This window comes from Salvelinus fontinalis, chromosome 1, assembly GCF_029448725.1.
Source record: "Salvelinus fontinalis isolate EN_2023a chromosome 1, ASM2944872v1, whole genome shotgun sequence".
Classification (NCBI taxonomy): domain Eukaryota; kingdom Metazoa; phylum Chordata; class Actinopteri; order Salmoniformes; family Salmonidae; genus Salvelinus; species Salvelinus fontinalis.
In genome coordinates this window covers 40,274,778-40,290,897 of record NC_074665.1, presented here as the reverse complement: position 1 = coordinate 40,290,897, position 16,120 = coordinate 40,274,778, and the positions used below count along the sequence as shown (strand labels likewise).

Sequence of the window (16,120 nt, the reverse complement as noted above, 5' to 3'; positions counted from 1 at the left end):
AAATAGATATATTTATAGTGTGCCGGTTTCCATTCACTCTGTGTAAAAAGTTTCTACTTGATTAGAGTGACTGTTCAATTAACACTGCTCTCCAATATCCTCTGTGTCTTTGGTTAATTTCTCACCTGTGGATAAGACTTTGGTCCTATGGTCTCCACTGCTGGCACTCCGGCCTCTGAGAAGTTCGGGACTGTGAGGGGGAAGGCTGAATGCAAGAATGGTAGCTGCAGGACTCTGAGGGATTTTGGGGGGCTGAGTGTTAAGGGTGGTTGTACTGGGGGCCTGGGGGTGCTGTATGCCTGGACTGGCCCTTTTCTGGATGTCTTGGCTGAGGAGAGAGGTCTTTTGAGCCTGGGTATAGGGCTGTAGAGGGCTGGGAGACAGGTGGCGCTCCTGCTCAGGTCTGTTGGTGTTAGCAGTGGGTTCCACTCCATTGTGGGATGGTGGAAGCTCTGATTCGGATAAGACGCTAGAATCAACCTAGGAACGTAGATATGCATTACATTTAATGAAGTATTTTATCTACACGTACAAACATTTCTCATTTTATTCTACCAACATCCATACCAATATTATTTATAACACAAGATACTAAACAATGGTATTGTTCAAACCTTTGTATTAAAATCAGGGTTACGCTTAATTCAATTCATATAATGAATTGATGCTCACGGAATTTACTTAAGATATCATTTAGACATTCTTACATGATTACAATGGATACAGTATTAGCCGTGGGCTTAGATGCTGAATGATTTGGTTCCATACCTGGCTAGGGAGGTCCTGCTGCTCCTCAGTGGGGGCGGGTGAAGAGCGGGGGGGTTCTTTGTTTGGGGACCCTATGCCACAGGACGTGTGCAGGAACGATCGTACAGGAATGAGGTCCAAGTAAACCCTGTCTGCTGCGTCCTGCCCTGCACTGTCCACATCGCCATCTTGACCACACGGTCCAGTGCTGTCTTGACGACATTGACCACTGCTCTCCTGATCATCCAGAAGACCACTCTCCTCTGCATCCTGTCATGGCAGAAACAGAGGTACACACCGCACTGAGATACTGAGATAATTAAGCACCATAGTTGCATTTTTTCCATTCTCGCGCCGAGTAGGTTCAACCAGTGACGTCAGCGATTGATTGATCCTAAAATGAATGGAGTCATGTTTTGTAGCAATTATTGTGGCCTTTGTGTTTCACCGATTGCACAATCATTTTGCAGCGAGTAGATATGGTTATCCTTGTTCAATAGAGACATTGGACGATGTTCCTGTCTGCCACAACATTGCAGCATATCTAGGTTGACACATTTTACATGGCTTTGTAAAGACTACAGCCTGACGGGAGCCCTTCTTCCTTCTAGAATTGTGTTCCTAATCTCAAAGGCGGGCTAAACCGAGGCGGTACTAGTTTCTACAGGTTCACAGGAGCAATGTTACTGTGCATTGTCTATCCAAGATGATTAAATAATTAAAATGGCTGATTGAGTGCTTGAGACGTTTTTGTTTTTTTTCTGTAAAAAGCTCTATTTTTACATGAAGCAGTGTTGTTCAGTACAGTATAAGTTTTTGATTCGGCCATAACAGGGCTTGCTAGGACCACTACAAGTCAAGCTAGGCAAGTTGAGCTAGCTAGTATGTATATAATGGAGTTTGATCAAATCTTTTATATATATTTTTTTTTTTACAAGTCTATGACAAGTGACCAAATGATTCAAGCTGCATCAGAAAACAATCATGAGGACTTCAAATACTGCATCAATTCATTGTGAAATTCATGAAATGTATTTGGAAGTAACTAGCTACAATATTACTGCTAAAACAAATGATGCAGGGAGTTGGTGCATTTCAACTTTCATTTGTTGGCATGTAACCATGTTTCAATAAAACTGTAAATTAGTCTGTCAATATAGAAAATAAGTAGACATGGCTTGTATCCAATAAAACGATTATTTGCTCTGGAGAATGAGGTGAGTTTTCATAGCAGTATGCAGGAAGTGTTTCACAATTCCTGACATTTAATCCTAATAAAAATTCCCTGTCTTAGGTCAGTTAGGATCACCACTTTATTTTAAGAATGTGAAATGTCAGAATAATAGTAGAGAGAATGATTTATTTCAGCTTTTATTTCTTTCATCACATTCCCAGTGGGTCAGAAGTTTACATGCACTCAGTTAGTATTTGGTAGCATTGCCTTTAAATTGTTTAACTTGGGTCAAACGTTTCTTCCACAAGCTTACCACAATAAGTTGGGTGAATTTTGGCCCATTCCTCCTGACAGAGCTGGTGTAACTGAGTCAGGTTTGTAGGCCTTCTTGCTCGCACACGCTTTTTCAGTTCTGCCCACAAATTTTCTATAGGATTGAGGTCAGGGCTTTGTGATGGCCACTCCAATACCTTGACTTTGTTGTTCTTAAGCCATTTTGCCACAACTTTGGAAGTATGCTTGGGGTCATTGGTCATTTGGAAGACCCATTTGCGACCAAGCTTTAACTTCCTGACTGATGTCTTGAGATGTTGCTTCAACATATCCACATTTTCTTTCCTCATGATGCCATCTATTTTGTGAAGTGCACCAGTTCATCCTGCAGCAAAGCACCCCCACAACATGATGCTGCCACCATGGTGCTCTTCAAGTCTCCCACTTTTTCCATTTCTCCCAAAAGTACGATCTTTGTCCCCATATGCTGTTGCAAACTGTAGTCTGGCTTTTTTATGGCGGTTTTGGAGCAGTGGCTTCTTCCTTGCCCAGCGGAATTTCAGGTTATGTCGATATAGGACTCGTTTTACTATGGATATAGATACTTAGTACCTGTTTCCTCCACTATCTTCACAAGGTCATTTCCCCTTTGCTGTTGTTCTGGGATTGATTTGCACTTTTCGGCACCAAAGTACATTGATCTCTAGGAGACAGAACGCGGCTCCTTCCTGAGCGGTATGACGGCTGCGTTGTTCCATGGTGTTTATACTTGCACACTATTGTTTGTACAGATGAATGTGTTACCTTCAGGCATTTGGAAATTGCTCCCAAGGATGAACCAGCCTTGTGGAGGTCTACAATTTATTTCTGATTTCTGATTTATTTTGAATTTCCCATGATGTCAAGTAAAGAGGCACTGAGTTTGAAGGTAGGCCTTGAAATACATCCACAGGTACACCTCCAATTGATTCAAATTATGTCAATTAGCCTATCAGAAGTTTCTAAAGCCATGACATAACTTTCTGGAATTTTCCAAGCTGTTTAAAGGCACAGTCAACCTAGTGTATGTAAACTTCTGACCCACTGGAATTGTAATACAGTGAATTATAAGTGAAATAATCTGTCTGTAAACAATTGTTGGGAAAATGACTTGTGTCATGCACAAAGTAGATGTCCTAACCGACTTGCCAAAACTATAGTTTGTTAACAAGAAATTTGTGAAGTGGTTGAAAAACGAGTTTTAATGACTCCAAGCTAAGTGTATGTAAACTTCTGACTTCCACTGTACGTACGTACGTACACACACCCCACCCCCACAAACAACCACAAGCTCAGATGTTCAACTGTTGTTCCATCCCTTGCCCAACTCAAGAAAGGACTTGATGTGCGAATGCATACAGTTGTAGCTGTTTGAGAAGGCATGCAACATTTAGCAAGAATGGGGAGATTTGATTAACCAATGTCAAGTCCTAGCTGATGGTGCTCAGATACACCCCCTTCCCCAGAAACACGCTGGTTGATAATGGAACACTAGTCAATTAATGTTTAGATATCTTGCATTACTCATCTCATATGCATATACTGTATTCTAAACTATTCTACGGTATCTTAGTCACTTAATGTTTACATATCTGGCATTACTCTTCTCATGTATTTACAGCCGGAGCCAAAAGTTTTGAGAATGACACAAATATAAATTTTCACAAAGTCTGCTACCTCAGTTTGTATGATGGCAATTTGCATATACTCCAGAATGTTATGAAGAGTGATCAGATGAATTGCAATTAATTGCAAAGTCCCTCTTTGCCATGCAAATGAACTGAATCCCCCAAAAACATTTCCACTGCATTTCAGCCCTGCCACAAAAGGACCAGCTGACATCATGTCAGTGATTCTCTCGTTAACCCAGGTGTGAGTGTTGACGAGGACAAGGCTGGAGATCACTCTGTCATGCCGATTGAGTTTGAATAACAGACTGGAAGCTTCAAAAGGAGGGTGGTGTTTGGAATCATTGTTCTTCCTCTGTCAACCATGGTTACCTGCAAGGAAACATGTGCCGTCATCATTGCATTGCACAAAAAGGGCTTCACAGGCAAGGATATTGGTGCCAGTAAGATTGCACCTGGTGGTTCAAAAAAATCAACCATTTATCAGATCAAGAACTTCAAGGAGAGCGGTTCAATTGTTGTGAAGAAGGCTTCAGGGCGCCCAAGAAATCCCAGGAAGCGCCAGGACCGTCTCCTAAAGTTGATTCAGCTGCAAGATCGGGGCACCACCAGTACAGAGCTTGCTCAGGAATGACAGCAGGCAGGTGTGAGTGCATCTGCACGCACAGTGAGGCAAAGACTTTTGGAGGATGGCCTGGTGTCAAGAAGGGCAGCAAAGAAGCCACTTCTCTCCAGGAAAACCATCAGGAACAGACTGATATTCTGCAAAAGGTACAGGGATTGGACTGCTGAGGACTGGGGTAAAGTCATTTTCTCTGATGAATCCCCTTTCCGATTGTTTGGGGCATCTGGAAAAAAGCTTATCCGGAGAAGACAAGGTGAGCGCTACCATCAGTCCTGTGTCATGCCAACAGTAAAGCATCCTGAGACCATTCATGTGTGGGGTTGCTTCTCAGCCAAGGGAGTGGGCTCTTTCACAATTTTGCCTAAGAACACAGCCATGAATAAAGAATGGTACCAACACATTCTCTGGGAGCAACTTCTCCCAACCATCCAGGAGGAGTTTGGTGACGAACAATGCCTTTTCCAGCATGATGGAGCACCTTGCCATAAGGCAAACGTGATAACTAAATGGCTCAGGGAACAAAACATAGATATGTTGGGTCCATGGCCAGAAAACTCCCCAGACCTTAACCCCATTGAGAACTTGTGGTCAATTCTCAAGAGGCAGGTGGACAAACAAAAACCCACAAATTCTGACAAACTCCAAGCATTGATTATGCAAGAATGGTCTGCCATCAGTCAGTGGTCCAGAAGTTAATTGACAGCATGCCAGGGTGGATTGCAGAGGTCTTGAAAAAGAAGGGTCAACACTGCAATATTGACTATTTGAATCAACTTCATGTAATTATCAATAAAAGCCTTTGACACCCATGAAATGCTTGTAATTATACTTCAGTATTCCATAGTAACATCTGACAAAAGTATCTAGACACTGAAGCAGCAAACTTTATGGAAATTCATTTTTGTGTCATTCTCAAAACTTTTGGCCACGACTGTACTGTTCTCTATACTATTCTACAGTATCTGATTCACTTAATAATGCTTACATATTTTGCTTTACTCATCTCATATGTATATACTGTTTTTCTATACTATTCTACTGTATCTTAGTGAGTTCAGCTCTGACATCATTTGTCCATATGTATATAGTCTTAATTCATTCCTACTTAGATTTGTGTGTATATGTTGTGTAATTTGTTAGATATTACTTGTTAGCTGTTACTGCACTGTTGGAGGTAAAAGCACAAACATTTCACTACACCTGCAATAACATCTGCTAATCACGTATATGTAACCAATCAAATTTGATGCCACACTCACCACATACACTGCTGCTATTGTCTATTATCTATTCTGTTGCCTAGTTACTTTACCCCTACCTATATGTACATAGCTACCTCAATTATCTCGTACACCTGCACATCGACTCGGTACTGGTACTCCCTGTATATAGCCATGTTACTTTTACTCGTTGTGCTATTCATTATTCACTGTGTATTTATTTTTCGTCTCACCATTTTTATTTGTTATTTTATATCATTATCTTAACTCTGCATTGTCTGAAAAAGGACTCGTAAGTAAGCATTTCACAATTAGTCTACACCTCATTTACAGGGGACAAATACAATTTAATTTGAGTTGTAAGCATACTACGCATTCTATATTATACTATATCAGCCTAATTGAATATGGATGTTCTGTTGGCTGAATGATACAGGCAGTGTCCTGAATGTTCTTCAGTTGGTGAACCTCATCTTGTGTTGGTCAATGGCAGCTAGTTTAGTAGGCATTGGCGCTGTGGCGATGTAGACAGGGATGTTGGGGAGCTGTGACATTGGCTGCTTGTAGACCACTGTCTTGTCCTTTCTTCGCTCCACAGCCAGGTGGACAAGTCTCTCCCTGAAGTTGTGGGTTCTGAGTTAGTACATTTTCTTCAGCACCCACTGCTTCGACCTCTTACAATAGATTAGTTTGTACTGCAAGTCTCCTGGAAAGACATGAAGACAGATCATGAGGATGTGTAACCATAAAATAAACAATGTTCATGTGTAAACAAAAATGGGTACATTAGACTGGTAGAGTGCCTTGCAAAATTATTAATGTTTTCCCTATTTTGTTGCATTACAACCTGTAATTTAAATTGATTGATTTCTGTTTGGATTTCATGTAACGGACATACACAAAATAGTCCAAATTGGTGAAGTGAAACTAAAAAAATGGTGTGTGCATATGTATTCACCCCCTTTGCTATGAAGCCCCTAAATAAGATCTGGTGCAACCAATTACCTTCAGAAGTCAAATAATTTTTTTATTTGCTAAAAATTGAGCTTTTTGGCTATCAAGAAAAACACTATGTTTGGCGCAAACACAACACCTCTCATCACCCCGAGAACATCATCCCCACAGTGAAGCATGGTGGTGGCAGCATCATGCTGTGGGGATGTTTTTCCATTGGCAGACACTGGGAAACTGGTCAGAATTGAAGGAACGATGGATGGCGCTAAATACAGGGAAATTATTGAGGGAAACCTGTTTCAGTCTTCCAGAGATTTGAGACTAAGACGGAGGTTCACCTTCCAGCAGGACAATGACCCTAATCATACTGCTAAAGCAACACTCAAGTGGTTTAAGGGGAAACATTCACAATGTTGGAATGGCTTAGTCAACGCCCAGACCTCAACCCAATTGAGAATCTGTGGTATGACTTAAAGATTGCTGTACACCAGCGGAAACCAATCAAACTTGAAGGAGCTGGAGCAGTTTTGCCTTGAAGAATGGGCAAAAATCCCAGTGGCTAGATGTGCCAAGATTCTAGAGACATAACCCAAGAGACTTGCAGCTGTAATTGCTGCAAAAGGTGGCTCTACAAAGTATTGACTTTGGGGTGGGCTTATTGTTTTTTTTGTGTCTTATTTCTTGTTTGCTTCACAATAAAAAATATTTTGCATCTTCAAAGTGGTAGGCATGTTGTGTAAATCAAATGACACAAACCTCCCAAAAATCTATTTAAATCCCAGATTGTAAGGCAACAAAATAGGAAAAATGCCAATGGGGTGAATACTTTTGCAAGCCACTGTATGTTTTGTTACACTCAGAGGCAATAATGGGGCATTGAGATGGGCTGTTAACGAATGTGTGAAAAGTTTGAGGGGGGCTTGACTTGTAGACAGTCTAGTCATGTATTGTTGTGTACGAGCACCTTCAGTTGTGCTATTTAGTAGACAAGCACTGCCAACAATAGAGTGAATAGGCTAGAAGAGTATACTAACATCCCCTCTCCCCTATGCCAAAGAACTGACTTCAAGTGTGTGAAAAGTTTGAGGAGGACCTGGCTTGTTTATTGGTGATTTTGTATTCTCAAGAGGGGGATTTCGCTTTCATAAATACCTTTGGCTTGTTTGCATCCCACATTCTCATTATGCTTTCCACTCTGTGTCCACTTTTTCATTTCACAGGAGCCCAAAATGCTCCCGCTTTGGGGAGTACTTTAGGAGAGCACTGTGGAATGCCTCCAGATGGCCTGTGTGTTTATAAAGACAAAACAGAGTAGACTAAGTATTGTTGGCTTTTCTGATTGAAAATATAAAAACGTTATGGTTATTGATGACCACTAAACTGTATGTTTGAATCTGGTCATTTGTTAGAGATCAGTTTTCAAATGTTTGTCCAACACAATCGCAGAGGTCATCAAACACAACTGAGGTCAGGGTGTTGACAGTGGACTTCTTCCCCCCGTGTCCAGCTGTGAACCTCACAGATGTCCTTGAGAACGGAGGCCCACATACGCTTCAGCTCCTTCAAAGACAGACGACATATATCTGCTTTTAGATATCATCAGTACAGGGCATGCACCAGTACAAGTTAGGTGTCTCCTGGACCAATGCATATCGATCAGATTTGGGGTGAGAATGACAGCACATTACAGTGAACAAACCTTCACGTCACCCCGCTCCTCCGCTCTCTCCACTGGCTTCCAGTTGAAGCTCGCATCCGCTACAAGACCATGGTGCTTGCCTACGGAGCTGTGAGGGGAACGGCACCTCAGTACCTTCAGGCTCTGATCAGGCCCTACACCCAAACAAGGGCACTGCGTTCATCCACCTCTGGCCTGCTCGCCTCCCTACCACTGAGGAAGTACAGTTCCCGCTCAGCCCAGTCAAAACTGTTCGCTGCTCTGGCACCCCAATGGTGGAACAAACTCCCTCACGACGCCAGGACAGCGGAGTCAATCACCACCTTCCGGAGACACCTGAAACCCCACCTCTTCAAGGAATACCTAGGATAAAGCAATCCTTCTGCCCCCCCCCCCCCCCCCTTAAAAGATCTAGATGCACTATTGTAAAGTGGCTGTTCCACTGGATGTCATAAGGTGAATGCACCAATTTGTAAGTCGCTCTGGATAAGAGCGTCTGCTAAATGACTTAAATGTAAATGTAAATGTAAACAAGAAACATAACTTACGGTGCGGTTCTCTCAATTTAATTTACCTCAGGGTCTCCAATACACCTTGCTGAACACCAAAACATGTGGTTTGTGAGGGAACGTAGAGGGACACAAGGTCTCATTTCCTCGCTTCTTGGCCTTCAGCAGATGTTTATTTTGGATACCTGTTTGAAAGAAATGTGACTAGCCATTCAAATGTTTTTATACAACAAACTAATTAGCCCTTTCTGATTTTCTCAATTTTTGCAAAAAAAAATAAAAAATACTGAACGTTATTAGATCTTCAACCAAAACCTAATATTAGATAAAAGGAACCTGAGTTTACAAATAACAAAAATGTATTATACTTATTTATTTAATTAACAAAGTTATGGAACACCCAATTCCCCTGTGTGAAAAAGTAAGTGCACACTTACACTCAATAACTGGTTGTGCCACCTTTAGCTGCAATGACTGCAACTAAATACTTCCTGTAGTTGTTGATCAGTCTCTCACATCGCTGAGGAGGAATTTTGGCCCACTCTTGCATGCAGAACTGCTTTAACTCAGCAACATTTATGGGTTTTCAAGCGTGAACTGCTCGTTTCAAGTCCTGCCACAACATCTCAATTGGGATTGGGTCTGGACTTCGACTAGGCGATTCCAAAACTCAAAATTTGTTGCTTGCTTTTTAACCATTTTCATGGAGACTTGATTGTGTTTTTGATCGTCGTCTTGCTGCATGACCCAGCTGCGATTCAGCTTCAGCTCAGACTGATGGCCTGACATTCTCTTGCAAAATTCTCTCATACAGAGCAGAATTCGTTGTTCCTTCTATTAAGGCAAGTCGTCCAGGTCCTGAGGCAGCAAAGCATCCCCAAACCACCACGCTTGACTGTTGGTATGAGGTTCTTACTGTGGAAAGCAGTGTTTGGTTTTCAGCAGACATAATGGGACCCATCTTGTTCAAGGTTGGGTTCTGCAGTGCTAATCTTTCACTGTATGCGACACATCAAGCTCTTGTTAGACGTCAGAGAAGAGATCCCTCATCTTGCGTATAGATTGTGACCACATCCACTGTGAGACCCATGTTGTCCACCAGCTTTGTCAGAGCTCGCTTGAATCCAATTACTACCTCCGTCGCAACAGAACTGGGTGCCTCCGTGACCTATAACGGGCAAAAGTAACACCGATTTACAGCCAGTCACTAGGTGTGATAACACAACATGCCATTGACCATCATACTGTAAACTGTATTCATTGTACTGTACCTGTATTAGTTCACTCTGCACAATCTCGCTGACGTCATCGGTAGTCAGGCAATAGGTGGTGTATTTGGCGCTATAGCAAGAGAGTAGAGAATAGTAATTTACTGATCCCAACTTGGGGAATTGTTGTATCACTTATCACCCTAAAAACGACAAAGACAAGACCCGTATCAAGGAAAACACGTGATAAAAAACACACACTAACACACATAAGGCAGTGCATGTTAAATAGCAATGCAAATATAGTGCTGTAGCCCAGACTGTCGTGGCGTGCATCACCAGACAGCTGTGCTCCAACACCATCCAGGAACAGTCTTGCCAAAATAGTGTTCCTTCCTTCCACATACTCTGCATTTATGACTGGAAACAGGTAGGTATTCTGAATCGGATAGAAGGTGGTGCTGCCAAACAGCTTCATGGTCTGAGCCCAGTCCTGCAGTTCGGTGTAAGTGCCTCCTGAAAACATCACAGATGCAGCTGTGAGAAGATGAACCTCTGCCATTTCCCCAATATCAGGACAGGAGGTCCATGTCCCTGTGTGTCTGCCATTACAGTCCCACTTCACCTTCATCATAGCCCCAACATAAGAAATGGCTGTAGAGATGATTGGCTATCCACATGTCTGGCAGAACTTCATGAGCTTCATGGCCTTGGACTCAAAGACTATACACTTTGGCTCTTGCCAGTCCCGTGCAGTCTTTTCTTCTTCTTCTGAGTCAGAGGATGTTCCCGACTGAAAGCTTTCATCCAATGGGTCTACAGGGTCTGTACTACTAAAGCTGGTGTCAAGGTCTTTATCAGCAGCAGCAAGATTAGTATGTAGGACACACACTAGTCAGTGATTAGCCAACATTTGACTACTTTGTACCCATCAATACACACTCAAACAATGTACTATATCCTCCCACCGCCCTCGTGTCAATAGATCATGCATACTAACCTTAATACACAATACCCACCCCCAAAAGACACCAGTCAGTCACCCCACACCATCTCCTCCTTACTAATACCTCTATTTTTCTTCAATTTAGACTTCAAGCTTTGCATAAACAATCAACTAAGCCGCCATAATACAGAGAAAACTATAGTAGAAGTTGTAGCCTACATATAAAACACACCAACTATGATAAGACAGACCATGTTAATGCCTAGCTCTAGTAATTTATTTGGTCATAATGGAAAGATTTAGCAAAGGTGACTTACACTACTAGTTCCTGGTGCTGATCTTGATGTTGATGTGCTGCAGATGTCAATGGTATTGGACTCTGTAAATAGAACACATAGGCCAGTCACATTAGCCCCTGCGGAAGTTAACTAGCTAACGGTTAGATACGGTCCGGTAGGCTGTAGTTAACGTATCCTAACATAGCTAACGTTAGATTGCAAAGTTACAAATCACATTGACAGATAGCAGCTGGCTAATTGCATTGATTTGCGTTGGAATGGCTAGCCAGCTTATTATAACATCTTGCTAGCTAGATTTTTTAGTAGTTTTTTTTAGATAAACAAATAACGTTATAGTTTCCTAGCTAGTTAGCTACATTACCTCTGGTCGACTTCTTTTCTGCGCTGATGTTGGGTGATCGGATGCCTTCCTCTTTGAAGTGAAGATAAAAACCGACGGAATTGCTTCTTCACTTTTCAACATTCGACGACCTGGCAACCCCATCAGTTGAAACTTCATGTCCATTTCGAAATCCTCTGGCTGAAAGTGCTGGCTACAAACACGGAGATTTGGATATTTCTCCACAGGAGTATTCACATCATAGGCAGGGTTCTTTATTGCTGCCAGCCACTGTCAGCCCCTAGGAATATCTCCTGTAAAGTCTAGTCATGTTGTGGTGCTCAGTACCGGAATGTGCAAACTACAAGCAAGCGCAGGCTGCTGGAGTCAAATTTTATCGGTTACCTGCTTATTGTCGACATACACAAAAAAAAAATGTTATTCGCGATCTGATGTTCTATGAACGAGTGGCTGGTACAGTGAGTAACGTTTGCTACCTGTTGACGCCCATTCTCAACTGGATCCACCTAGACAGAGGCGACACTATGTCCTGAAATTGCTATGACCTGGATATTGTGGTTCGCTTACAACCAGAAGAAAATATATATATATAAATGCAACATGTAAAGTGTTGGTCCCATGTTTCATGAGCTGAAATAAAAGATACCAGATATGTTCAATACGCACAAAAAGCTTAATTCTCTCAAATGTTGTGCACAAATTTGTTTACTTTCCTGTTAGTGAGCATTTTTTCCTTTGCCAAGATAATCCACCTGACAGGTGTGGCATATCAAGAAGTGGATCAAACAGCATGCTCATTACACAGGTGCACCTTGTGTTGTGGAAAATAAAAGGCCATTCTAAAATGTGCAGTTTTGAAACACAACACAATACCACAGCTGTCTCAAGTTGAGGGAGCATGCAATTGGCATGCTGACTGCAGGAATGTCCACCAGAGCTGTTGCCAGATAATTTTATGTTAATTTCTCTAGCATAAGCCGCCTCCAACGTCATTTTAGAGAATTTGGCAGTGAGTCCAACCAGCCTCACAAATGCAGACCACATGTAACCACGCCAGCCCAGGACCTCCACTTCCGGCTTCTTCACCTGCTGGATCGTCTGAGACCAGCCACCCGCACAGCTGATGAAACTGAGGAGTATTTCTGTCTATAATAAAGCCCTTTTGTGGGAAAAAACTCATTCTGATTGGCTGGGCCTGGCTCTCCAGTGTGTGGGCCTATGCCCTCCAAAGCCCACACATGGCTTCGCTACTCCCCAGTCATGTGAAATCCATAGATTAGAGCCTGCTGAATTTATTTCAATTGAATGATTTCCTTACATGAACTGTAACTCAGTAAAATCATTGAAATTGTTGCATGTTGCGTTTATATTTTTGTTCAGTATAGATGGCCTGTTTCTACTGGTGAGATGCAGAAATGCTTGTATTTGTAAATTTGCCATTTTTTTCGAGACATATGTTAAAAACATATTAATGAACACAGAGAAAGAGCAGAAGTGACATTTTCCTTTAAATTTAACACTGGCCCAGTGTCTATACTGCTCTACACTTTTCAGTGTGAAATTAAAACACTTAGTGTAAGCTTTATTTCCCAGAGTGCCTTGCCTTTCGAGTGAATTGTAGAGTTACCACCCATGACTTGCATTCAATCCTAAGTGAATATTTTATCATTCAAATTAAATTATTTAACACAATTCAACAAATATATAATAAGGCCTGATTTTGTGAAGAGGGCACGGCAAAGCCTAATCCCCCTCAAAAAGATTTGGCATGGGTCTTGAGATCCTCAAAAGATTCTACAGCTGCAACATCGAGAGAATCCTGACTAGTTGCATCACTGCCTGGTACGGCAATTGCTCGGCCTCTAACCGCAAGGCACTACAGAGGGTAGTGCGAACGGGGCTAAGCTGCCTGCCATCCAGGACCTCTACACCAGGCGGTGTCAGAGGAAGGCCCTAACAATTGTCAAAGACCCCAGCCACCCCAGTCATAGACTGTTCTCTCTACTACCGCATGGCAAGCGGTACCGGAGTGCCAAGTCTAGGACAAAAAGGCTTCTCAACTGTATTTAACCCAAGCCATAAGACTCCTGAACAGGTAATCAAATGGCTACCCGGATCATATATGCATCATATATTTATCATATATGCATAGTCACTTTAACTATACATTCATGTACATACTACCTCAATTGGGCCGACCAACCAGTGCTCCCGCAAATTGGCTAACCAGGCTATCTGCATTGTGTGCCGCCACCCGCCAACCTCTCTTTTACGCTACTCTCTGTTCATCATATATGCACAGTCACTTTAACCATATCTACATACTACCTCAATCAGCCTGACTAACTTGTGTCTGTATGTAGCCTCGCTACTGTATATAGCCTGTCTTTTTACTGTTGTTTTATTTCTTTACTTACCTATTGTTCACCTAATACCTTTTTCGCACAATTGGTAAGTTAGCATTTCACTGTTAGGTCTACACCTGTTGTATTCAGCGCACGTGACAAATAAACTTTGAATTGATTCTGAGGGCAAAGTTTTACCCTAATACAGTGGCCTGAAACTCATGGTTTTCAGGCCTGAAACTCACATATAATGACTTACAAAGTGATGTGTAATTCCTATTGGAATCCAACCAGAGTGGGGATATCCAACATTTTGAATTTAATTTCACCCGCAACTTGCATTCAGAATGACTTCCAGGTTGGGAAGACTAAGATATTAGTGATGTGCAGATTGTGAACAATTCGTTATGTTTGAACAACTCCTTTTACTGACTCGAGTCATGATACATATTTCTTAGTGACCCGTTCATTTTAATGGTTCGTTTGACCTGCTTGCCGCAATGAATTCTACAGCAGGATTAATACGCGCTACTCTAGGGACATGCTCCGCCACCGTCTATCATGTGCAGCACAAAGAAGAAAAATACCCGTTTAGAACTGATAAATGATCGTATGGTCCAAGAATGAAAGCAATCAATTTATTATTGAATGTTATCGATGGACACTGCTTTGTAGAACCAAAACATACTCAGTCTGTCTCTGCTCAACACTCAAACTTGAGAACGAATCGTTTGGGTGGCTGATGCAGTTCGCAAACAATAGCCTATTAATTCATCAATCATGCAGAAACATAAATATTGAAATAAACTATTCTAAAAATCAACCAGCAAAAGAGCATGCTGGGAAATATGATAATGATGGCCGTGGTTTTGGTATGGCAACTGCTCGGCCTCCGACCGCAAGACACTACAGAGGGTAGTGCGAACGGCCCAGTACATCACTGGGGCCAAGCTTCCTGCCATCCAGGACCTCTATACCAGGCGGTGTCAGAGGAAGACCCTAAAAATTGTCAAAGACTCCAGCCACCCTAGTCATAGACTGTTTTCTCTGCTACCGCACGGCAAGCGGTACCGGAGCGCCAAGTCTAGGTCCAAGAGGCTTCTAAACAGCTTCTACCCCCAAGCCATACACACCCCATACACACTCAGGTATACACACCCCATACACACTCAGGTTATACACACCCCATACACACTCAGGTTATACACACCCCATACACACTCAGGTATACACACCCCATACACACTCAGGTTATACACACCCCATACACACTCAGGTTATACACACCCCATACACACTCAGGTTATACACACCCCATACACACTCAGGTTATACACACCCCATACACACTCAGGTTATACACACCCCATACACACTCAGGTTATACACACCCCATACACACTCAGGTTATACACACCCCATACACACTCAGGTTATACACACCCCATAAACACTCAGGTTATACACACCCCATACACACTCAGGTTATACACACCCCATACACACTCATGTTATACACACCCCATACACACTCAGGTTATGCACACCCCATACACACTCAGGTTATACACACCCCATACACACTCAGGTTATACACACCCCATACACACTCATGTTATACACACCCCATACACACTCATGTTATACACACCCCATACACACTCAGTTTATACACACCCCATACACACTCAGTTATACACACCCCATACACACTCAGTTATACACACCCCATACACACTCAGGTATACACACTCCATACACACTCAGGTATACACACCCCATACACACTCAGGTATACACACCCCATACACACTCAGGTTATACACACCCCATACACACTCAGGTTATACACACCCCATACACACTCAGGTTATACACACCCCATACACACTCAGGTTATACAACTGATGCACAACACATTGGACACAGATATTTCTGTCATACAACGGTGAGTTTGTCTGCACACAAATGTTTACGCAACCATTGTGCTGTGTGTCAACGAACGCTGTGTGACCTTTTCTGTGCAGACATTGTGCTGTTGTGTCAAATGGGTAAATGGGAACACCGCCATCAGTGGTGTACGTGGCTGAATTAATACTCTTGAATTTGTTGTTGTATTGATGCGGTGAGCTCAC

General features: G+C 42.4%; 1 protein-coding gene and 1 long non-coding RNA gene across 5 annotated transcripts in view; both read right to left on the bottom strand.

Moving 5' to 3' along the window:
* afap1l2 (actin filament associated protein 1-like 2) overlaps positions 1-16,120 on the bottom strand; it is a 159,539-nt gene that overhangs the window by 21,796 nt on the left and 121,623 nt on the right. For both annotated transcript variants that reach the window (XM_055921013.1, XM_055921006.1), the window contains exons 14-15: positions 769-1,017; positions 126-480 (exon numbers count right to left, since the gene is read on the bottom strand). In XM_055921013.1, coding sequence (XP_055776988.1) covers positions 126-480; positions 769-1,017 — 604 coding nt within the window. The remainder of the gene's footprint in view (positions 1-125; positions 481-768; positions 1,018-16,120) is intronic.
* On the bottom strand, positions 1,025-16,114 carry LOC129854222 (uncharacterized). 3 transcript variants are annotated; one of them, XR_008759283.1, is made up of 7 exons: positions 11,662-16,114; positions 11,319-11,380; positions 10,119-10,188; positions 9,285-10,015; positions 8,042-9,032; positions 7,813-7,945; positions 1,025-6,412 (listed from the first exon to the last, which is right to left on the bottom strand). It is a non-coding gene; the product is annotated as an uncharacterized LOC129854222 (long non-coding RNA). The 3 variants fall into 3 exon arrangements; XR_008759282.1 differs by having other exon boundaries at positions 7,813-8,220; positions 8,360-9,032; XR_008759281.1 differs by having other exon boundaries at positions 7,813-9,032.